We start from the raw sequence: 24445 nt of genomic DNA, 5'->3' as shown, positions 1-24445 counted from the left end.
GACAGTTCTTGGTTGTAGCAAAATTAGGTATGTATTTCCTGCAAAGAACAGTTGAAGAGAAGCAGTGTGCCTTCTCTACCGTGGTAGTATTGTGAATCTAAGTATAAGGAAAAAGACAAGTGATACCAAAGTTAGCAGAAGCTCTAACTATCATATCATAGAATCATAGAATGGTTAGGGTTGGAGAGGATCATCTAGTTCCAGCCCCCCTGCCATATCATGATGATACACTTAATGGTCTTGTGGCCTGCATTATAAAGGTTAGCCTTGGTCTTCATTTTCCTCTTCTCACCATCCTTCCCAAAGCTGAGGCTTTTCACTTCCAGCAGTGGGAAGGGAAGGAATACCCTGAGACAGGCTGTGTTCTCGCCCCTTCAACTTTACAGCTTTCCCTCTTTCCAGAAAAGCCATGAAGCACAGCTGAGTTACATATGTGGGATGTGCAACAGTTCCAAGCAAGAAGTGGATGAGGATTGTCCTGTAATGCAATTCTCTCTTGGATATTTGGGTTGCAGGAAGAAGAGAAAGGCTTCAGAACATTCTTGTCTTATGAAGTTCCATGGAGACAGAAGGGTCCCACCTGAATCACTGAATCGAAAAACAAGCAGGACACTCAATCCGCTCGTCTTCCTAAGCAGTCTTACAGATCAGAGACAGGAGGAACGCCTCAGTTAGAACCATCATCTTTTGTCAATGCAGTCAGCTCAGTGGTATAGACCTTGGACACTTCTGTGTTCATTCAGATTTCACCTGGATTCCAACCAAAACACCATATTTGGCCTATGCCTTGTAGCAGACAAGGGCATACATAACTGTGGAACATAATTTAAGACAGAGCTTTACCAAGACAGCTCAATGTCTTCTAGAGTAAACCAGCCTTAAAAAAAAAGGAAAAAAAACAAACAAACAAAAAACCCCAAAACCCCACCCTAACAAAATGTGCTGAACTGATGAAATCAGAGGAATTTCTTTTGTCTTTCATTCTGGGCTATGTTGCAAGGAAAGAAAATCAGACTGGAATACACTGGTGTTGTAACTTCTACTCCACAGTTAGGAGCTGCTGGTCAGTTATACAACTAGACATCTGTACAAACAGAAATCTGCTGGTTTGGTCCCTTTCTCCATTATTGCACAAGTGTAACAGAAGTCATGGAATAAAGAAGGTATTTCTATTTGCCCTGCTGAAGACAAAGCAGAAACTGACTGCCAGACTTGTGCCAGAATTGTTCCATCAGTACCATTGAACATTTAAAATGCAGTGAAACTCAGGAGAGTATCCTACATGGTGGTGGCATGAGGGCAAGCACTATCTGTACAAAACACAATTCAGTTTCTGGGAAGCAGATATAGGAAGAAAAGGGCTCTAGAGCACTAGGATATGACCAGAGGAGGAAAGGGCAGGTATGACTTTTGCTTTCATCCTCAATTCCATGTGGCAGAGAGAGAGGACCTCCTGACATGTAGTTGTTGAACTAAAGTGGTTTTTATAGAGCAGGTCAGAGCCTGTTCACAACCAGCACCTAACCCAGTTCATCTATTTTGAGCTGAGCTCCAGGGTCATCATCTGCCTATAAACACACAGATAAACACTGTGGATGCACATAAGCATGTACTGGTTGGTGGATACTCATGGTTGGATTGTAACATTCTCTCTTTTAGACTATATATAAATTGCTTGGGATGCACAGAGGGACTTAATGTTTTGTACATCGGCTAGCATACTAATGGGGGTTAGAAAATAGCAACAGCAGTAGAATAAAATCAACGGAATGACATTTAAAAATCATTGCAAAGGAATGTTCTCAGTGCTGCTGTCTTGTTTGCTTCAAGCTGCAACGTCAGGGCAAAGAGCCCATATAAAGCAGCAGAGAAGGGGGGATGCTCAAAGAAGCTGTGGCTGTCTGGTCACTTTGCTGAGGATTTTTAAGTTCAACAGCAGAACCTTGAAATGTTGTTTTCTGATTTTATTGTAAAAATACACTGTTGACTACACTCTTTCCTCACTCAGGAATTGCACCACAGCTGAGCTGTATGAAATACTCCCAAATTGCAAACTGCACAAGGAGAAAAATGCATTTCTTTTGCCACATGTCTTATTTTGAAACCTCAAAGATTTTGTGAGTGGGTTTGCAAAAGCACAACTGTGATCCAGTTGGGGTAATCAGCCTGATTCTTCCTATCCTTGTGCCTTGAGAGAAAATGTAATCTGCTAAAATATTATACTCATTTTGTTTGAATATTAAAACATGCAAAAGCACTGGAAGAGCAGAGCCAGTAGTCCCAGTTCTTATATTGTGTCTAAGTAACGCGGGACTAATTAAATTAAATTCCTGGGCCCATTTTTTAAATACAAAATAAATGTCTTATTTCCCTCTGAAGTTTTTGTACTAAAAAAATTGCCAACTAAAAATATCTACTGAATTAAAAACTGGCACCTGATCCAAGGGGAAGTAATGAGTGCATAACTGATGTGGAATGATAATGGAGTATACCCATGGAAATGATTGCAAAGTTAATCTTAGAAATCAAATAACTTAATTACGATCCCAGTAATTTTTATTAAAATCAACTTGAAAAGAATGTCTAATGATTTGGTACTGATGTTACTTCAATTAGTGGAAAAGTGTAAGAAACAAAAGGAATAAAATACTTTTAATCTTAAAAAAGGATAACTTCCTGGGGTTTGAGGAAGGGGTGTACATACTGGAACCATGATAAAGCTTCCATGTGAGGAGTAATGAGTTAGTGAACCTTTTTCAAGTACAACACTTTTGGTTTTGAAGCTAATATTTGCCTTTTAGTAACAGAGTTTCATTGTTGCTATAAAGTGCGTGTTCATTTCTATTGCTGGGTATATGCTACAGCCACAGCCATTGCATATAAGTGAATAGGTGGCTGTCTTTCTGTTGCCTTTTCAAGTGTGATCTATGATGATTAATCACTTTTGGGATACTGGTTGGCACAAGGGATTGACCAAATTTTGCTAAGTCCTCTTTTCCCTGGCAATGCCATTTATAATGTAGCCTTCACTCAGTGGTGCCTGAAAACTATTCTGATTTTACCCAAGGCAGGAGTCGAGCTGAAATTCCATATGACCACAACTGATTGCACAATTACCATGGATTCAGATGGCCTCTTCTTTTTTCAAAGGTTTTTCTACAGCCCTGACATAAACTAAAGTCTCATGCAAGAGTTCTAGGCAAAAGGCAAAAAAATGCCATGCAAGTATCTTCCTAGAAACTAATTCTGCTGGGAACTTTCAGTGTATTTCATTCAGGCTATAAATACAGTTAAAAATCAGAGGAACTGACCAACAGCTGGCAGGTATAATCTCATTACCTTTGTTACTGAAAGTACTGACAATAGTTAAATCATCAGTCCTAGTGATACACTCATTCTCCAGCCTTCTGGCACAGGGAAGATCTGGTTTCACCAAATATGATTGTCCTAAACTGGAATACCATTGCAAAGGTGATCACATTTTTTTCTGCTGTGGTATTGATGGTAAATAAGATACTCAGCTCTCCTTGAAGAAGGCAAGAGTTCTCAGTATGCCAGAAAACACACAGCAACATACAGTAACAGAACAAGAGCAAATGAAAACCACATTTATGTGATATCCTAACACTCTCAAGAAATAGGAGACAAACTTGTATTGATCCCATAGCTTATGTTGAGAAATCTCATTTTAATATTCAGCTGAAGAGAAAAAATAATCCTTTAAAAACATATAATGCCTACCATAATACCTTTTCTCTTTAACACTTAATAGCATTAACACCCACCCCCTTGGCTGAAAGCTATGAATTGCTAAAATGTGTCTTGAAATGGAAGTAACCAAATGACAATATGAATACGGTGTCAGAGAGACAGAGGCAACATGTGGTACATATAGCTGCTTCCAGCATTTTTGACGTATTATTTTTGGGGAAAAAAAGCACATGTAATTTAGCATTGTGATGAATGACTATGAAAAAGAGGGGAAGTGAAAAAGCCAGATCAGGACTGACAATGAAGAGGAGATGAATTCCTATAAATCTGGCATTCAGTAATAAACATCCTGTACTCTACAGCAAAGTGCTCTGAAAATATTACGTGTGAAAAAACAGAAAGATAACTCCTACTTTAACTGAGATAAATACAGATGTGGATTTTAACTCCCCCTAGTTAACCTCTATATTGTTAAAGACAGTGTGTATTAGTGTGTTTCAATTTAACAGTAATTTAAATAAGACATGTTTACTTTGAATACTGCAATTCTGAGATACAACCACAATTTGTTTTTCTAATTCTGCAGCAGAATCCACCCACTCTTACTAGATGAGTGTGTTCCACAGCCCAAGATTCTATTAACAAAATTCTCTGGTCCTTGTAGCTGCAAAGATAACTTTCAAAATGTGAACTGACTATAGGCAAAGAAGTCTGCCCAAGTATGAAAATGGCCTGGCAGAACTGATCTGCAAGAAACTGAACTCTGAAAACAATTCAAAATTCTATTGATTTAATCATATTCCAAACAATATAATCCTTGGTCAGTTTTAACTGTAAAAAATGTTAAAAATATGTGATTCAAAGGTTGTGTTTATCCTTGAAAGAACACAACTAATTCTTGCATGCAGAATGCAGTGACTTCAGTCCTTACACATTTGTGCAGATGAAAGTATGATTCCTTGCTCTCTCTTCCATTTTGTGTTCTTTCCAGGGATAGCCAGACTGTGGCACATCACACATACTGTATCCATTGAAATGCTTGTTGTGCCACCAGTTTACCTCCAGTTCATGCGCTTGAAAATAAAACTGTTGTGAAGTTTAAATCTATTTTAGTTGCATAAAACTGTCCCAGGTCTGCATCCAACTATCTTCAAAAATTCACTAAGATAAGGTTCTAGAAGCTTTCGGAAGCTTAGGTTTGGCTTACAATTGTTACTCCATAGTGTATAGATTGTTGTCTTTCTCTGAAGCAAATAAAAACATTCCCAAATCTAAACAGTACCATCAAAATATTCTGCATTCTAGCTTTTGTTCAGTGAGGTTTAATATAAATCTTAATGACTGCACAGTAGTAATAATTAGTTAATTATTTACAAGAGCACGTAGAGATAGGACAAGGGGTAATGGTTTTAAACTGAAAGATGGTGGATTTAGATTAGATATTAGGAAAAAGTTCTTCCCTGTGAGGGTGGTGAGGCACTGGCACAGGTTGCCCAGAGAAGCTGTGGCTGCCCCATCCCTGGCAGTGTTCAAGGCCAGGCTGAACGGGACTTTGAGCAACCTGGTCTAGTGGCAGGTGTCCCTGTCTGTGCCAGGGGGCTGGAACTAGATGAGCTTTAAGGTCTCTTCCAGCCCAAACCATTCTGTGATTCTATGAATTATCCAGATTTCCAGACATTTTTCTAAGTAATCCAGATTAAATATCCACAGTTATTTTTACTGCCCTTAAAAATGTGGCAAAACAGCCAGTAGGATGTTGACAGTTACTTATCTGGCTGATGAACTTTATATTTTCATTTCAGATCTAATATTTTAAATTACGCAATCGCTTTAACAGAAGTTGATAAGAGCATAAGAACTGCTGGCATATATTACACAAAGAATCTCTTATTCAATATCCTACACCTTACAAAGGCTCAGTAGCAGAAACTTGGGAGGATTAAAAAAGCAATAGTGCAAGAGTGACTCTTCCCTCTTCTTCTGCAAAAGAACTAATGGTGACTGTAAGATCCTTTTCTTGAGTGAATTCAGATAAGTTAGAGCTCAGTATTTTGTGTTGTCTTAATTTCTCACTTATTTACTTTCACTGAACGTAATCTGTAAAAGGAGATCTTCTGTGACTGCAGTCAGTTGCGGATTTTACTATCCTGAATAATTTGGTATCCTGTATTTTGAATGTATACTTGCTCAGAGCTTTAACAGTTACAGATGTAAAGACTACTGTTTCTGTGCAATCATTCACATCTATTCACATGAATGAACACATTCATATTTGTTTTATAATGCCTCCCTGGGTATACTAACCTAAACCGAGTCACTCATGTGTTTTCTAAATGGATGCTTTTCTATTGCCTTTTAGTACAGGCCAGATGTACATGTGATGCTAGTCCTTTAAAACATAATATGGAACAAATTATGTATGTACAATATTTTCTCCACACACTCAAGGATCTGGCAGTGAATACTGTCATGAGTTACATAGTGGTACATTTACAATGACAAGAATCTACTTGCGTGCAGCATGAGAATTTAGCTCTGAGAAATTTCATTATAAACTGAGTTATGCTTGTACTGCTTGGTTCTGGGCTATGGTAATTGCAACTGTTTATGACAGGCTTGAGTTAGACTTTTGTTATTCTGTACTGGTGACTGAAGCGCAATAATAAAAAATTTTTAACAATGCAAGTTGTGACTAGAACAGTACAATGTTTACACCTAAGTTTAAACTTTTGCCCTCTTGTGCTTCTATAGTAGCAATTTCTTCTCAGATTCACAGTACTAAGGATATGCTTGAGGTATAGGGAATTCATGGTTACAATGGCTGTGGCTAAGAAAAGAAATAATTACAGTTGTTGCATACTTGATAAGTTACAAATATTCTGATTATTTTATATCTTCTCTTTAGCTCCTTGCTCAGAAATGGCCTTTTGGAGATTCTGAATTTGGACAGTTTCTTTGCAAATTCCTGCCCTTTATACAGAAGGCATCGGTGGGAATCACAGTCCTTAATCTCTGTGCCCTTAGTGTGGACAGGTACAGTATGATTTACCCTTTTGACGGACACTGTTCTTGCCCTTGCAGTTTTCTTAAAACTGGGAGCACTCAATATGGTCTTCTTAGCAGGCAGACAGTACAGATGTAATTTACATTCTGTTTTTTTGGTATCCTGGCTATAACAAAGCACCACATCTGTGGCTCAAAGTATAAATGAAGCCATTGGAGTAACTATCTTTACAGAATCACAGAATCCCAAGGGTTGGAAGGGACCTCAAAAGATCATCTAGGCCAACCCTCCTGCAAGAGCAGGGTAACCTAGAGTACATCACACAGGAGCTTGTCCAGGCAGGCCTTGAATATCGCCAACATAGGAGATTCCACAACCCCCCTGGGCAACCTGTTCCAGTGCTCTGTCACTCTCACAGTAAAGGAATTTTTGCTGATGTTCACATGGAACCTCCTATGCTCCAGTTTACACCCATTGCCCCTTGTCCTGTCACTGGACATCACTGAAAAAAACCTAGCTCCATCATCCTGACACTCACCCTTTACATATTTATAAACATTGATGAGGTCACCCCTCAGTCTCCTCTTCTCCAAGCTAAAGAGACCCAGCTCCCTCAGCCTCTCCTCATAAGGGAGATGTCCCACTCCCTTAATCATCTTTGTGGCTCTGCGCTGGACTCTTTCAAGCAATTCCCTGTCCTTCTTGAACTGAGGGGCCCAGAACTGGAGATAATAATCCAGATGTGGCCTCACCAAGGCAGAGTAGAGGGGGAGGAGAACCTCTCTTGACCTACTAACCACACCCTTTCTAATGCACCCTAGGATGCCATTGGCCTTCTTGGCCACAAGGGCACGTTGCTGGCTCATGGTCATCCTCCTGTCCACCAGGACCCCCAGGTCCCTTTCCCTTTCACTACTGTCCAGCAGGTCAGCCCCCAACCTGTACTGGTACATGGGGTTGTTCTTCCCCAGATGCAGGACTCTCCACTTGCCCTTGTTGAATTTCATCAAGTTCCTCTCCGCCCAACTCTCCAGCCTGTCCAGGTCTCACTGAATGGCAACACAGCCCTCTGGTGTGTCAGCCACTCCTCCCAGTTTAGTATCATCAGCAAACTTGTTGAGGGTACACTCAGTTCCCTCATCCAGGTCGCTGATGAAAATATTAAACAGCACTGGTCCCAGCACCGACCCCTGAGGGACTCCACTAGTCACAGACCTCCAGCTAGATTCTGCCCCATTGACCACAACTCTCTGCCTTCTTCGTTCCAACCAGTTCTTGATCCACCTCACTACCTGATCATCAAGCCCACACTTCCTTAGCTTATCTATGAGGATGTTGTGGGAGACAGTATCAAATGCCTTACTGAAATCAAGAAAAACCACATCTACCACTCTACCGTCATCCATCCACCTAGTTACTTGCTCATAGAAGGCTATCAGGTTGGTCAAACATGACTTCCCCTTGGTAAAGCCATGTTGGCTGCTCTTAATGACCCCCTCATCCTTGATATGCCTAGAGATGGTGTCAAGAATAAGTTGTTCCATCACCTTTCCAGGGATGGAGGTAAGCCTGACCAGTCTATAATTACCCGGGTCCTCCTTCTTTCCCTTCTTATAGACCGGCGTGACATTTGCCATCCTCCAATCCTCAGTAAAAGTATTTAAAAGATCTAGTAAAGCATTATTTCAATTTCTTTTACTAGACAAAAATTTATTGGGATTTGACACAGTACTCAGACTTCTTTCTTTCATATCACAGAATCATAGAATCATAGAATAGTTAGGGTTGGAAATGACCTTAAAATCATCTAGTTCCAACCCCCCTGCCATGGGCAGGGACACCTTACACTAAATCATATCACCCAAGGCCTCATCCAACCTGGTGTTGAACACTGACAGGGACGGAGCATTCACAGCCTCCCTGGGCAACCCATTCCAGTGCCTCACCACCCTAACAGGAAAGAATTTCCTTATATCCAATCTAAACTTCCCCTGTTTGAGTTTTAACCCATTACCCCTTGTCCTATCACTACAGTCTCTAATGAAGAGTCCCTACCCTGCAACCCTATAGGCCCCCTTCAGACACTGGAAGGCTGCTATGAGGTCTCCATGCAGCCTTCTCTTCTCCAGGCTGAACAGCCCCAACTTTCTCAGCCTATCTTCATACGGGAGGTGCTCCAGTCCCCTGATCATCCTCGTGGCCCTCCTCTGGACTTGTTCCAACAGTTCCATGTCCTTTTTATGTTGAGGACACCAGAACTGCACACAATACTCCAGGTGAGGTCTCACAAGAGCAGAGCAGAGGGGCAGGATCACCTCCTTTGACCTGCTGGTCACGCTCCTTTTGATGCAGCCCAGGGTACGGTTGGCTTTCTGGGCTGTGAGTGCACACTGAAGCCAGCTCATGTTCAGTTTCTCATTGACCAACACCCCAAAGTCCTTCTCCGCAGGGCTGCTCTGAATCTCTTCTCTGCCCAACCTGTAGCTGTGCCTGGGATTGCTCCGACCCAGGTGTAGGACCTTGCACTTGGCATGGTTCAACTTCATGAGGTTGGTACCAGCCCACCTCACAAGTGTGTCAAGGTCCCTCTGGATGGCATTCCTTCCCTCCAGGGTATCAACCGAACCACACAGCTTGGTGTCATCAGCAAACTTGCTGAGGGCGCACTCAATCCCACTGTCCATGTCAGCGACAAAGATGTTAAACAAGACCGGTCCCAACACCGATCCCTGAGGGACACCACTTGTTACTGGTCTCCAGCCGGACATTGAGCCATTGACCACAACTCTGTGTGCAGCCACACAGCCAGCTCTTTATCCACCGAGTGTCCCACCTATCAAATCGATGTCTCTCCAATTTAGAGACAAGGATGCTGTGTGGGACAGTGTCGAATGCTTTGTACAAGTCCAGTTAGATGACATCAACTGCTCTACCCCTGTCCATCAGTTCTGTAGCCCCATCATAGAAGGCCACCAAATTGGTCAGGCAGGATTTCCCCTTAGTGAAGCCACGCTGGCTGTCACCAAGCACCTTGTTGTTTTTCATGTGCCTTAGCATGCCTTCCAAGAGAATCTGCTCCAAGATTTTGCCAGGCACAGAGGTGAGACTGACTGGTCTGTGGTTCCCTGGGTCACCCATTTTCCCCTTCTTGAAAATGGGGGTTATACTTCCCTTTTTCCAGTCATCAGGAACTTCACCTGACTGCCATGATTTTTCAAATATGATGGACAGTGGCTTAGCAACTTCATTCGCCAGCTCCTTCAGGACCTGTGGATGGATTTCATCAGGTCCCATGGACTTGTGTACATTCAGGTTCTTAAGATGGTCTCGAACCAGATCCTCTCCTACAGTGGGCCTAGGGTCTTCATTCTCACAATCCCTATGTCTGCCTTCCAAGACTTGGGTGGTGCAGTCAGAGCCTTTGCCAGTGAAGACCGAGGCAAAGAAGTCATTAAGAACCTCAGCCTTCTCCAAATCCAGGGTAGCCAGTTCTCCCAAGAGCTTCTGGAGGGGGCCTACATTGTCCCTAGTCTTTTTTTTATTCACTATGTACCTATAGAATCCCTTCCTGTTATCCTTAACATCCCTAGCCAAGTTTAATTCTATCTGGGCCTTAGCTTTCCTAACCTGGTCCCTAGCTTTCTGGACAACATCCCTGTCCTTGATTACATCTCTTATCTTTTCTATATCGCTTTTCCCTCTTATAAAGTGCCAATGATACTTGCAGAACAGACATATGTTATACTACTGATCCATTTGAACAACTAATTTTCTGATGCAGTCAAAACGAATAGGAAACAAAAGCACCTATTCTTATGGACAGCAGGCATGGAGGACTGACAGTCCACAGACAAGCTGTAGCCCATAATTTAATTTTCATACACTGTTTGATTTCACTTCATAAGGTCCAAAATAAATTTTCTTTTTTAATTCTGATTAGATACCACTATGGTGAAATTCAACCTAACTGTTCCAGAAACTAATTTGGGCCACAGCAAAAACCACAACCATTCTGCACTAATGATGTAAGTCTAACTAGAGTTCTAGAATTACTCTTTACCAAAGAATAATGAAATCATGGAGAGGGTATAGAAAAGCATTAGAAATGATTCAGTGGCCTTACATATCTCAATTTTTTGCTTATCAAATGATACTTTAAAAGCTAATTAAATATAATATCCAAGTACTGAAATACAGATGGTGTAACAGATATCCATGGGGTCTTTAGCTTAGCAAAGAAAGATATAATAAGAACACATAGAATGAGGTTTCAGCCAGACAAATTTGAAATGAAAGTAAGGTACACATTTTTAACAATGAGAGTGATTAACCATAAGAAGAAACCACCAGGGAAGTGTGAGGGTGTCCTGCTCTCAGATCCAGAGAGGATGTCCTTCTGAAAGAAATGCTTTAAGCAAGTTATAAATAGATAGGAGTACAAAATATTTAATTGTATGTATGTGTACTTCATGACGAAATGATCCCCTGTACATACCTTGCATCTCCAAATATAAGTAGAATGAGGGACTGCAGTTTATGAAAAGCAAGTTGGAATACACAGCTAAAAACAGAAGAGGTAGAAGAAGAAAACGAGAGAGTAACTGAAGGGCACGATATAATAGAATTGACAGCACATGCATCAACAGCAGAAAGTGAAAAGGAGATAGAGAAGAGAATCATAGAATGGTTTGGGTTTGAAGGGACCTTAAAGATCATCTACTTCCAAACCCCTTCCATGGGCAGCGACACCTTCCACTGATGAGGTTGCTCAAAGCAACCCGTCCAACCTGATCACACCATTAAACAGAGAAAAGGAAATTATCTGGAAAAGAACTGAATATTTTAACCAAGGTTGGAGACAAAAGGGAAAGAAAGAGCAAAAAGTAAAACAAAACACACACACAGAAATTTTAGATTGGGAAATTTTAATTGCAATGCATGATGCTTGTATTTTATGTCAGTTCCCTGGCAAACATACTGTATTTTCTAAGTATGAGGGAAATAAACCCTTCAGTATTTCCCACTCTTAATTATGGGAGGTTTGCAGCTAGACAAAGATCCTATATTTTACATAACTCATAGAACACCCACCTGAAAAATTATACTACCACTGTCTTTCAAATCACTCTTAGGGCGGTGAATAAAGAGACTAAGTAATTGTAGGTTAATATGCATTCAGCAAATTTTGCTGTAATTACTGAGCTTCTTATGCTTTAGCTGAAACCATTAATAAAATTCTTCAGCCAATAATTTCTTATCTGATAGTTACTTGAATTGTGAGCTGAATAAAGGGCTAATAAAATACACACAGGACCCAAATCCTTACTGCTGTGCATACTGATCTTTTCATGTACAAACCAGCTGTAACCCAGAAATGCAAGAAAGGAGAGAAATGGATTCACAATTTACAAGCCATTGCTGTCAGTTACATAGTTACACAGGTGACACAACACAATCTACATTTTTTACTTGAAAAATATCTAGTCTACAGGCTCCTATTCGGTAAGAACGTCACTCAGTCAAGGATGAGATTGTACCCTGTGTCTTGTGCAGCTGATGGCGCCAATTGTAAAATTGCCAGGCAGTAGAAAGTAAACTTCAAATTCATTGTTGAGTTTGCAAAGTTCACAAATATTTGTATGAAAGGTTATGTTTCTATGAATATTCCATCTAGCCATTAAAGCCAAAATTTGATATTTGGTAAAATGAAGTATGTGAAGATTATAAATTATTTAAAATTAAATTTGAATTTTAATATTTATAAATATGTGTGAGAAGATACAATGCTGAACATTACTTTCTCAATTATCTCAGCATAATTTATTTGTTTTGATGCTATCAGAATTCCAGTCTTGTAGACCTCTTTCCCACGAGTGAACCATTGCCTCCCTCCTTTTTGATATTCTTTGAAGATAAGGATGCTTTTAGAAGATTATTTTATTTTTAATCTGGAGTCGAAAATGTAGTTTGCTTTAGTATGTTCAAAATCTTCATATATACATACAGTACAGTGATGTACTGAGAATATGTCCACAGTACACCTGTGACATGGTTCCTTACAATTTATAATTGCCTCAGTGACTTCTTATTCTGACAGGTTTTAAAGCAGACAGGCAACCTTTCTTGATTTTTTTTTTTCTCCTCAACTTAAGAAGATTATTCGATGAATGGATGTCATGATATATCCATGGAGCACTGTAATTGTAAATGGGAAGGTGCTATCATTTGGGGGAAGTAAAATAAGCATTTTAGAAACTGATTCATCACTAGTGACAGAAAGTTCTCCAGCATGCATGTGAGATAATTACAGGGTCAAAAATATTTGTCCTTTCTATCATTTTTAGATAGCAGTGTCTTTGCTAAATTGTTGGAAATGCTAAGCAACTCGATCACTGCAGTTATTGCTAGACAGCAGTTATGCCTGCTACTGAAAATGTTATTTATGGACTGGTTTGTACTCTGTGTTGTATACCAATCAGTCTTCTCCAGACAATTTTTGAATCTTTTGACAAGAGTTGACAAAGAGGTTGAGGTCTCAAAGCTAATAAATTTCTACAAGTTCCATGAAAACTGGCAGACAAGTAGTTCTTGTTTCCTGAAAGGGGGAAAGGCTGCAGCATGGTAACGAGAATACTCCAGCACTGAAGGGTCAGAGAAGATAAACAGAGGAAAAAGAAAAGAGAGAACTGTATGGGCTGTATTTGAAACTTCTTTAAGTGTTCCCACCTTTTATCAAGTTTATTACAGTTATGAGATGCATACATATAGGAAAGCAGATTTAAATAATTCCACTTTTTCACAAAGAAACTTGCTATCTAAGGGATAAAGTAGTGGGAAAATATGTTGAGTTTGCCATCTACAGAATTCTTAGCTGTTCACTTCAGTTTCTTATCAGAAAGATGATGCAGAGGCTGAGACAGCTGTCAGTCCTAACTAGCACTCAGTTGTAGTCTAATAGAAATACAGAATGTGCTACATAAAACCAGTATATTTAAGATTGAAGTGTAAATAGAACAAATGCATTTTCATTTCATGAAGAGTACTTTCACAGTATTCATTGCACGGAAGCTGACAACTTCATTCTAGGTAGCACTGCTGTTACAGCTGAGGTAGCTGAAGGAGATAGCTGGTTTGTATATATTAGAATGAGTTACGTGCCTGGAAGCTTGTTTTCTTTTATTACGTCAGTTGATCTAGTAAAAGATATAATCTGTCTTCACAAACCTTGCCTATTTTAATTAGAAATCATTAGTATAGTCCGCATAGAAGAATTCCATGGAATCCTGTGCAGAACAGTTGCAGCTGTCTCTCTGCCATCCCCCCCTTGATGTGCTCTGCTGTGCCCTACGTGGCTTGATAGCTGGCAGAGCCCCTGGAACAGCCAGAAAAAATAAGCAATACAAGTCTAAGATGTCAGCTTTAGGATTTTACTTAATATATAAAATTAAACCTAGATCTTTGAATTTAAAGAAGAAACTGAATGTTGGAAACTTACGCCTGTGTCTTTCAGGTATAGAGCAGTTGCGTCCTGGAGCCGTGTTCAGGGAATTGGAATCCCTATGATCACTGCTATTGAAATCTTTTCCATTTGGCTTCTGTCCTTCATACTGGCTATACCAGAAGCAATTGGTTTTGCTGTGGTACCTTTCAGATACAAGGATGAAGGTTATGTTACCTGCATGCTGAACCCTACAAATAGTTTTATGTTGGTAAGTAACATTCATTCTTATTGTTTCGGAATCCAGAGTGTATAGGTTAGATATTGGATTATAATATACTTTGTTCATCCATTAAAGTACAAAATGTATTCTAATGTATATTGGTGAAAAGAGGATCCTTCCATTACAGTGACCTGATTTTCAGCTAGAGATCTTAAATGGGACTTTACAACATATTCATTTCCTCACTACTGAGGATTCTTAATACAGAATTTTGCAATGCAGGCCTGCTTCAAGTACAGTCAAGAGATGTACCATGGTAGCCAGTGCCTTGGAAAGTATTGTTTCCAGGTAAACCACCTTGGAGCCTGTAAATGTCAAACTCCATGTTTTACCATGATTAGTCATCCTTTTGCATGCAGTAACCAGCTCTTTTGGCAGACAAAGGAAAGGGTGGGGCCATCCTCTAGCATAACTCTTCCTGTTCTATATGCACTTACAAAATCAAACAGAGAATAATCCTTTTATTTACAAATAATTATAGCTACAAATCTGTCAGACTCACATCTCCAACCTAGGTAGCTTGGGCACCGCTAGCTGTCATCTAGATAGAACAACTCAAGAGCAAGAGAAGTACCTGAGAAACACCAGGCTTCTTTGGCACATTTTATAGCCTTCATACTGCTACTGCCACTTACCAGTTGCCAGTACCCACATTAGCTTGTTCAAAGGAAGTTAGGTGAGTAGTCACTACAGAATTAATGTATCTTTACTGCATAAGGGGATAGTGATTTTCCTCCTGACCTTACACTGAGAAAACAGGAAAGTGGTATCTTAGTTTTTCCTTTGTGAACCCAAAGAAGAGCCAGCCACCTTTCACCCAGTAATAAAGAAAAGTAATATTCTGTTTTGTTTCAGAGAAGGCAGAGTGCAAATTCTTTAGTTTTGAGGGAAACTCCCTCTTTTTTTGAGCGCCTAGCACTTCTCCTTTTACTGGGCTAGGATAGGGAAGGATAGGGCAAAATGGAAGCAGGAAATTTAGAAAGTAAAAAGTATGGATGGTGTTTTCCAGAGAAACGTCTCAGACTTTGCTAGGGTTACACAGACTGCAGGGATAGCAAAAACATCAAGAGAAAATTGCAAGAGAAAACAAAAAGAATTCCCTAATGGAAATAATTAATGCAGACAGAGATAGAGTGGAGTTGCCCAGAAGTTCCTATATCTTTGTTTCTAAACTCTTCAGACTATATGACTGTAGATACTTTAGTTCCAAGAATATGATTTATGAAATGCATACTGCATCAAATTTCCTTTTTGTAATGCTGTTTTCTCTCTACAAATGTGCCTGGACAATCTTTACTTCTTCTCTCTCTAATAAAAAATAATTTTCTCTTCTCTCTTCTCCAAAACTCTACAGTTCAGGTCTCCCATAGGCATACTAACTTTAATTATTGTTCTATTCTTAATGTGGTAAGTAGAATAGCTTGTTTTGTTCTATTAGCAATAATTAGTATCTTATTTTCTCAGTATAATTCAAAAGCTCCCAATCTCCCCATACCAGTTTGCTTTTCAAGGAAACAAACCAGCAATTATGTCCAAGCTGAGAGTAAATGTTGGATGGGTCGGTCGAACCAGAGTGTCGCATTTCAAGGCATTGCAAGCAAGTGCAATCGGAACATTAAAATGGAAATTTCACTTTAACCTTAACTATAGTATTTACTACCACAAACACCACAATAAAAAATTGCTAAACTTTGGGAAGGATTTATGATTAACTTCTTTTTGTTTAATAGGAGCTTTATTCATGTTTAGAGCTATCCTTGAAAGACTTAAAAGATTCATGCTAGACCACGATTCCCAAGAGGCTGAGCACGCTAGGAAACTTGTTTAAAATGCACATTTCCTGTAGCAAATCAGTTCCATGTGGGCTTTCAAGACAAACAAAAGAATGTCTACTTCTCATAAATCAACCCAATTTCATGCTTTGATGTAAGCTTTGTGAAACTCGGATTCCACAATTAATCATTTACAGACATTTTCATGTAGGTTTTATACACAGTATGCATTTTGTTGTGCTGCCCAACCAACATGATTCTAGGCTGACTTGGAGAAATCTGCCATGGAAAAGATAATTGTCTCCATGTATTTGTAATCCTTTTCTCTGCAGAAGGAGTTGTAATTAGATTTCCCCTCAGTACAAACTCTTCAAATATGAGGCATATTGTTTTCTGGTTTTCTCCTGGCAGAATCACTGTTCCCACTGGGGAAAATTCTGCTCCCAAGGAGAGTGCAACTATGCAGCAAACTGTAGCCCCTCCTCACACAGGGATGAGGCTAATGAGAAGGAGGAAACAAGCTAATCAAGACAATTCAGAATGTCCTGTGAGGTGGGGTTTTGGACTAGATATCAGCAGCATACTCTAAATTAGCAAGCTCTGTAAGCGGCTAACTTTGTTGAGGCAGAGGGAAAAAAATCAAAAGCCTTCCCTTTTTCTTAGCAAGTCAACTTTCTTGTGTAACTACAGCAGATTTAAAAATTAACATTATTAAATATTAGCCTGTTAACTGCACCCACATTTTTAATCCTTCAGAGTACCATTCAGCTTTAAATGTAAACAACATGTCAAAAGCTTGGGTTTTACAGACAGGATTCATATAATCCTCAGCTACTAGCATTTTGACATTTGGTGTGGGAACAGTGATGTACAAGAGCACATCCGCTAGGAATAAACAAGCTAGGGGAAAGAGTATGAGAAAGAAGGTTCCCTTTTACACACATCCATCTCAGTGACTAATAACATTGAGACAGGAAGTATTTAAAATGTCATATTTCAGTGCACACTTTGGCCAAGCATAAAAGTTAAAACCCAAGACACAATATTTTCTCAAGTCTGAAAATATAATCATTTACAGGAAGAGTAATTTAAATGTTTCATTAAATGTAGTATTTCCTATAATACATAAATATACTAACTTGAACCACATCTTAAATCACAGCTAACACTTCAAATTACACATCAAGTACTGCTACTTTATCAAGTCCCCTGGTGTCCTGTCACAAAGGGCAAATGGTATGCATGGCAGGAAAAGGGTTAAAAGTAACTGTACTACTAGAAGCCACCTCATCCTAAGCGTCGCATATATCAGACAACACTTATGAAGTGGCTCCTGTCTGCTCAGTACATAAGCAAACCAACTACCAATCTTTTCACTGATAACAAAAGGTGATTAAACCTACAAGACATTTTGAATTTTCCTTTTTTGGAATCAGGACAGAAGCCATAGAGGTAGATGGCATTTCCTGAGACAGGCTTTTAGTAAGATTTGTTATCTCAAACTGACAGTTAATGTTTTGGCATGTCTTTTTCATGAAACTGGATTCATGAAACTGGGGTGTAAATGTTCAGAAAACATAAACAAAATTAATGCCAACCTATTACAGATTGCAACAAAGGTTGCAAGGCAGGCTATCTGTGAGGTAAAAAAAAATGTTTACACTGCCACAATTCCCAGTTGTTGTTACTTCAAAAGAGATTGACAGTAAGAAATGTTACATAATTTGTGGTGTTTACCAATAGACCAGCATACCTACTGTCACTCTTTCCAAGACCTTTCTGTGGTACTTTCCATTGAATCATAAGAAAATATCTTCTCTTTTCTTTACCTTATCTACAGTTCTACAAAGATGCAAAGGATTGGTGGCTGTTTGGTTTCTATTTCTGCATGCCGCTGGCGTGTACTGCCATCTTTTATACACTAATGACTTGTGAAATGTTAAACAGAAGAAACAGCAACTTGAGAATTGCTCTCAGTGAACACCTTAAGCAGGTAAGTATCAGGGACGCCAATGTTTTAAAACACTTTTCTCCCTATGGGTTAGCCTAGAAATGGTTCAAAGTGAATTTGAATACAGTAAATTACAGAAAGTGAGGATGTAGGTTATTTCTGAAGTTAACGTATTTATTTAAATCCCAGAATACAAGACTAAATCATAGCATACGGAAGTACCGCAGACCACACACTTGGGAAACTAGCCAGTTTCTTTTCTTAAGAATGTATGACAGTTGTGCTCTCCTGCACTTTAACCTCAAATCACTACTGGCTAAACGCTTTGAAATCTAGCTACAAAGACTTGCCAAAAAAAGATGTTTCTTTTTATTCAAAAAGATATGATTCCATGGGTCCTCCCTACTTTTTTCACACTTTGATATGCAAGTTTAGTTTCATATAAAAAGCAATTGTTGAATAACCTGGTTTAAAACAAAGTGGATTTTTTTTTCAGGGTTATTGCATTGTTGCAGTACCACTGCTGTAGCCGTTTGTACAGAGCAACAGGAGAATAGTACAAGCAAATGATCATAGAGTGAAGTCACTCACAGAACCACCAGATCTCACTCACTCTGCTGTTTTTGCAACACTGATGTTTAATTCTGAACTGAAATTTTAAAACAATCTGTGGCTTTTCCCCTGTGTTAATGTCAGCCCTTCAAATGCCACTCTTTATTTCACATTCCACATGTGAACTCCTGAAGTAGTTCCCTCAGTAGCGGAGTGAGGTTTCTGCACTGCTGGTTCATTCCAGATCAGGGAAGATGGGAAAATCCTCCCCTCATAGGGCCCCAGGGCCTCCACCACAGTCTGTCCGAGGGCCACACACAAGCTACTCCACCCATTAGAACTAGAATGGTATGTACAGGGTGGGTGGCGGAATCCACCCTCCAGCTTTCCCATACTGACCTGCAGAGCCCATCAAGCTACTCAGAGTGTATGCCACATTTTACCAATGTTTGTCTCTTTAACTATCACCTTTTTCCCTTCTTCCTTCCTTCCTTACCTACAGCCTTGTCCACATTAATGTCCAGTCACAATCGTTTTCATATTTTGGTAAAAATGGCTATTACAAGAAAAAAGAAACAAACAGTCATATTCAACTCCTAACACAGCTTACTGTAATCACACATTTGACTCTTAAGATTTTTAATGACAAAGCCTTGTGATGCTTATTATTGTTACATTATAGTGGCAGTTTTGGAAGTGGCATTCTTACTCCTTCATATGCTTCTCCTTATCAAATCCATGCCTACCGAACACCACTGGTATGCATTGTCAGAAACCCACCAAAACATCTGTAAATCTCTACAGCCATATAAAATACCCATTAAATTGAAATGATTTCCTAAGTATTATGAGATTAAATTGTAAAACAGACATTTTTGAAATTTTGTTTGTAGAGGAACTACGTACTTAAGAACATCCAGATCACATAGCAATGATCACATAGGAAAATTAATATATTGTGCAGTATCCCTTTATGTAACATGATGCATACTAAATGCTAAATAATACATTGGGGAGAATTTGACATCCTGACTAGGTATGTGGTTCAATGGAACTTTTATTGCCAGTTGATATAGATGCCTTGAATTTACAGATTGTCCCACAACAAGAATTAGGTGCAAGGGGTTTATCAAGCAGGTGTGATCTCAGTTTCCCTCATATATGAAAAAGTATTCTTGCCGATTATGCATGTTTCTGAAGGAAGAAGTTTATCTGAGGGGTTGCCAGAAAACTAATCCAGTGTAGAAGAATGGGAAAGGCTGGGGAAGTAACCAAGTTAATCAAGAAAATAAAGGATTTTCCTTGGCTAATATTGACAATGTCCTGGCAATAACCTGTGTGCTCCAGCTGCTCTGGTCTCAATGGTGAGCAGGTTCTATTGAGGATGACCAGAATTAAGAACATGACAAGCCCCAGAAAAAAAACAGTTAAGGGACATCAGGTAGTCTGGAAGCTGCACTTTGGGAATCTTTGCATGCTTTATTTAGATTACTTACTTTGCTGCCAACATCACTATACTACATTCACCTACCAATATGAATTAGGTACTCAGTCATAAATACTTTCTTTTTCTAGCGTCGAGAAGTTGCAAAAACCGTTTTCTGTTTAGTAGTGATTTTTGCTCTTTGCTGGTTCCCTCTCCACTTGAGCCGAATTTTGAAGAAAATGGTATACAATGAAAAAGACCCCGGCAGATGTGAACTGCTCAGGTACTTAATTTTCTATGCCCATCTATTGTTTATACTGAAAAAAATACAATGCTGCACACTTGGAGTTTATGTGAGAAATGTCATTGTGCATGCAACTGGTGTTAGAAGAGCAAACACTTTATTCTTTTTCAGCTGCATCCAGTTTCAGGGGTTTCAGTTTTAATAGGGTAGCATAATTTCAATAAATGTTGTCTGTTACCATTGTAATCACTGTCCTCTGGCTTTTGTGAATTTCTGTGAGACAGGTAATAACCTGGCATGGTACAAGATTGGATTGAGGGAGTTAGGTAAAAGAGAATTAGTTTCTCTGACAGAAGAGATCATAACCACAAAAAGCACAGTATATGAACAGTTTAAATGTTTGGCTTTCTCTTTTGTTGCTTAGTTTCTTGCTACCATTGGATTATATCAGCATCAACCTGGCAACCATGAACTCTTGCATAAACCCAATAGCTCTGTATTTTGTGAGCAAGAAGTTTAAAAACTGTTTCCAGGTAAGATATTCTTGATAAGATTGTACATCCAGTTAATGAACTGTATTAAGTCACTTACTTATTATCTATTTTAGCCACTGGGAGAAGAGGCAAGCAAAGGAATGAAGGATTATAAATTGCCTAGTTTACCAACTAGCAGCTCACGTAACACATACCAAACTAAAAACAGAACTAGCCACTTTATCTGAAATATTAAGCCAGTAAATAAGTTTGACACAGTCCTCATATGTAAACATATAGACTGATACAGACATGCTTTTGTAAGTACTATTTATCTGCATGTGACATGTTCATGAAATAGAATTTGGCTGATTACATGTTTCCCACTCAAGATGAAGACAGCACATACAGAGGACACCATGCTGCTTGCAGTTAAACAATCTGAAACAACTAAAATTTTCAGGCTTGAATACTAAAACAGGCACCTGAGTTGATTTTGGCAGTTTAATAGGCATTATGGCTTTTTTTCCAGCTCCTACACATGAAAACATATTTTAAGGCTAAAAGAATTTCCTTGTGACAATGTGCCTGTGCAAGTCCCCATTCACCTAATAAAGGCAATACAGAAATAAAGAAAATGAGAGTATATAGTGGTAAATAAAGTAACGGAAAACAAAGATTGAAATAGCTTTATCTGAAAAGAAAACCAAAACACAACAGAACTGTACCACTAAACTTTTAGTCTGCAAATAGCCAACTCAAGCTACTGAAAAAAAAATATAATAAATTATTAGAATCGGGAGTAACTGTTTGACTGTAGCCTGCTCTGACTTGCAAACTATTCTAACATGATAAATAAGAAGTCAGCTCTGCTTTTTAGAGTCCCCTACTTCATTTGGGAACTATGGAGAGGATAATATATCTGAACTTGTCCTCAGGTGAGAGGGAGAAGTAACAGTGGATACTACCAGGCTGCTTTTCATATCATTAGTTCATTCTTCCCATTTGTCCTTCCAAATAATATTACTATCCAACAACTCTACTTAAAGAATTTTCAGTTATTATTTAATTCTTCTCAGCTTCTCATCATAGCTTACTCTTTCCCTTCTAGTATCAAGATCAATAATTCAGGCAATCTTTCCACAGACCAGGCCTAATTTGCTGCATTTATTATGTTGAATAACAAGAATTGTTTGCATCCTAGGATAAAAAATATGCCTGAGTGCAGCTATCACTCCCTTCAGCTAGAATGGTCTGTTCACTTCTGAAAAAAAAATATGGCTGCCAGTCTGCACAGCTGATAGGTTTGTATTAACCTTTTATCTCTTTTTTTCATTTCCAGTCATGTCTTTGCTGTTGCTGCTCTCAGTCTAAAAGTCTAGTGACCTCAGTGCCCATGAATGGAACAAGTATTCAGTGGAAAAATCAAGAACTAAACAATCACAATACAGATCGAAGCAGCCATAAAGACAGCATAAACTGAAAATTAAGGACTCTTGAGACCACTTCAGAATCAAACAGGAAAAAAAAAGTCACAACAAAGCTATTTCAAGAGGAAGCCCAGTGACGGTTCCATAATCAGTTCAGACATGTGCACCCTTATACTTAATTCTAGAGGTGACTGAGTAGATTGAGTGACTGTAACTGTGATGTTCTGTGAACTGAAAGCCACTGGATGGTAACTCTGTCTCTGAAAAGGATATTGATGTTATTATGACACAAAAAAACGACTACTACACAGTGGTTTGCTCTTCTGAACAAAGCAGGATCTGTCCAGTGCCTGTGATTGGTAACAATACAACCTTTTCACCTGATTATCACCTAGAATTTATCAGTCTGGAATTTTTCAGAAGATACCATAATGGAATCTGTCTGTGGATATATTTCTTTCTGCCCATTTGTCTTTTAATTTTTATTTGTGCACTGGATGTATGCCATGCACCAGTATGTTTTGCATGTTGTTGTTGTTGTTGTTTTTCAGGTTTATGTTGGAAAATGTTTTGGTCCAAAACAGTATTTTATTTACTTATGTTACAGTGGGTCAGGACATTAGCTGGGCAGTTCGCATTTGTAGCACTTCAGTACTGAAAAATAGGAAGAGAACATTTAAAGTAGCATCACATTTGGCACTTAAGCACAGATTAATACCAAAAAAAGGAGGTATTAATAATACAGTACTATATGGTGTTATTTATTCTAATGTTCTATACAAAATAAACATAATCTATACCAGCAAAAAGAATGAAAGATGCCCATAAAGGGGCACCTTAAAACGTGTTTTTAATTAACCTACCATGTTAATTCTTAAACTATATGTACCTATTAATCTATTTAGGCTATAGCTGCATTAAATCTCAGTTGAAATGAGTGTCAGTGGAACACAGTGAAACATTAAAGCTGTCCAAAGAGTTCTGAGAATATGGTTAGTATCATAACAACTCTGCACAACACTACTTATACATTGTGAACATGAGGTTGCAGTCATAGTGAGTGCAGAACTGTGGAAGTCTGTAACTGTTGGATGTGGACATTTTGTGCCTTATGCTTACAAAGGTCTTTGCCTTACTCTCACAACATTCAAAGATTTTAATGAGGTTTGATAGTTTACTAGCATTGTTAACCATACAAATGCTATGAATAATATATAGAAAATATTGCTTGCATACACGTAAACTGGTGATTTACATATTATATCCATCCATTATGGCTACATGGCAAGAGATTCCTTGTTTGGCTATAAACATTTTTAATAGGTAGCCTTTCATTGAGTAGTGGAATTAAATAGTGTGGTGTCGTATATAAGAAGCCTCGTGCACAAATCTGCTTGGAAATTTGTAGCATCCGTTGTGCCAGGCTAAGAAGCAGTAATTACAATTCCACAATTTTATAAACATCCAACGCATTTCAAGTGAAAGATACAATCCTGCGTATTTTTATTTATGAGGTCAAAATGCTAGTGCCTACAGTGACTTCTGCTGCACAAGTTTCCCAAATGTTTACATTCACATAGATCTTCTAAAGTGTATTAAAAAAAAAGAGTTATTTAAATCGGTTAATGTATTTTTGTGTGCTTTTGTCTCTGTGACATATATGCATGTATTAATACATACAAATTTCTGTTCCTGTGTTATCAACCTAAATAGTCTTCTGACAGTACTCTGTAGTAGTGCCTAAGAACATGGTATTGAATGAGACTTGGGTGAATTTTGTTCAAAACTTTTCATCCTCAAACTGTATCAAAAATCATAGTAAATGACTAACAATGATTTCCTTTGAGAAGGTCGAATTACTGAGTCTGTTTACATCCTGACACCTTCACTGCTCCTTTGACAGAATCTATTGGGCAGATGATAAAGGTAAAGAGAAAACAGACATGAGGCATGAATTTAAGTTGTAAAGTGCCCCTTCTTTTATTTCAAGGCAGGAAAAAAGTTTTATGTGCATTCCCCTCTTCTATTTATCTGACAGATGAACAAAAAATTCACACTATACCACCAAATCAATAACCTGATTGTTCAGAGATATCTTTTCTGCCTGTCTGCATAAGACAGTGAGCAGTAGAGACAATCTTAGCCAGAAAAATTAGGACTT

At 38.7% G+C, this 24445-nt stretch overlaps 1 protein-coding gene across 1 annotated transcript in view; it reads left to right on the top strand.

The window, feature by feature from the left end:
- Positions 1-24120, top strand: part of EDNRA (endothelin receptor type A) — a 33656-nt gene extending 9536 nt beyond the window's left edge. Inside the window, exons 3-8 of the mRNA XM_062602850.1 lie at positions 6617-6744; positions 14226-14424; positions 18049-18201; positions 20287-20420; positions 20806-20914; positions 22197-24120. Of these exons, the coding sequence (XP_062458834.1) occupies positions 6617-6744; positions 14226-14424; positions 18049-18201; positions 20287-20420; positions 20806-20914; positions 22197-22337 (864 nt within the window). The 3' untranslated portion in view covers positions 22338-24120. The remainder of the gene's footprint in view (positions 1-6616; positions 6745-14225; positions 14425-18048; positions 18202-20286; positions 20421-20805; positions 20915-22196) is intronic.
- The last annotated feature ends 325 nt before the right edge of the window (positions 24121-24445 follow it).

This window comes from Pezoporus occidentalis, unplaced genomic scaffold (genome assembly GCF_034315485.1).
Source record: "Pezoporus occidentalis ecotype Australia unplaced genomic scaffold, CSIRO_AGI_Poc_V1 ctg79, whole genome shotgun sequence".
In the NCBI taxonomy this organism is placed as follows: domain Eukaryota; kingdom Metazoa; phylum Chordata; class Aves; order Psittaciformes; family Psittacidae; genus Pezoporus; species Pezoporus occidentalis.
This window is presented reverse-complemented; position numbering and strand designations above follow the sequence as displayed.